General features: G+C 79.1%; 1 protein-coding gene across 1 annotated transcript in view; it reads right to left on the bottom strand.

Annotated features, from left to right (window-relative positions):
- Positions 1–468: 468 nt before the first annotated feature.
- Positions 469–671, bottom strand: part of SP5 (Sp5 transcription factor) — a 3300-nt gene continuing 3097 nt past the window's right edge. The window contains 1 exon segment of the mRNA XM_059820557.1: positions 469–671. This exon segment is cut by the window's right edge and continues 850 nt beyond it. Within this exon segment, the coding sequence (XP_059676540.1) occupies positions 469–671 (203 nt within the window).

Here is a 671-nt window from a genome sequence, read left to right as displayed (position 1 = left end):
TTCAGTCTTTTCCCCTGAAAGCACCGAGGGCCGGGCCCCGGGATGGCCGGGCCGACGCTGCCGCCCCACTCCCGGGCGCCCACAAGCCCCGACCCCCGCGGCGGCACCGCTCCCTTCCCAACGGCCGCGGCCTCCCCTCAGCCGCGCTCCGGGGCGGCAGGGGCGGGGAGGGCGCCTGTCCCTGGACGAGGGCGCGCGGCGGCGGCCCCGGGGCCCTGCGAGCGTCCAGTCCCGGGCCGGAGGGTCCGCGGGGGCCGTGGCTCCCCCCGGCGCCGCCCCCAGAGCCGAGCTCCCGCGGGCCGGGCCCGACGCGAGTCCGAGAGCCGGCCGCCCTCTCCCCAGCCGCCGCCCTGCCCCCGGCTGCCGGGCGCCCTCAGCCCGGGTCCCCGCCGCGGCGCGGCTCTGCTCGGCCCGCGGGTGCGGCGGCCGCCGCCGGGGCCGGGCCGGGCCCGCCCTGCCGCCCGGAGGTCACAGGTCGCGGCCGTCCTCCCGCTTGACGCCGTCCGCCGCCGCCTTCAGCTTCTTGTTCTGGTGGGTCTTGACGTGCTTGGCCAGGTGGTCGCTGCGCATGAAGCGCTTCCCGCACTCGGGGCAGACAAAGCGCTTCTCGCCCGTGTGAGTCCGCAGGTGCCGCTGCAGCTCGTCGGAGCGGGTGAAGCTCTTCCCGCAGA

This window comes from Gavia stellata, chromosome 8 (genome assembly GCF_030936135.1).
Source record: "Gavia stellata isolate bGavSte3 chromosome 8, bGavSte3.hap2, whole genome shotgun sequence".
Lineage (NCBI taxonomy): Eukaryota > Metazoa > Chordata > Aves > Gaviiformes > Gaviidae > Gavia > Gavia stellata.
Note: the sequence above shows the minus strand (reverse complement) of the source record. Positions and strands in the feature narration are given on the sequence as shown.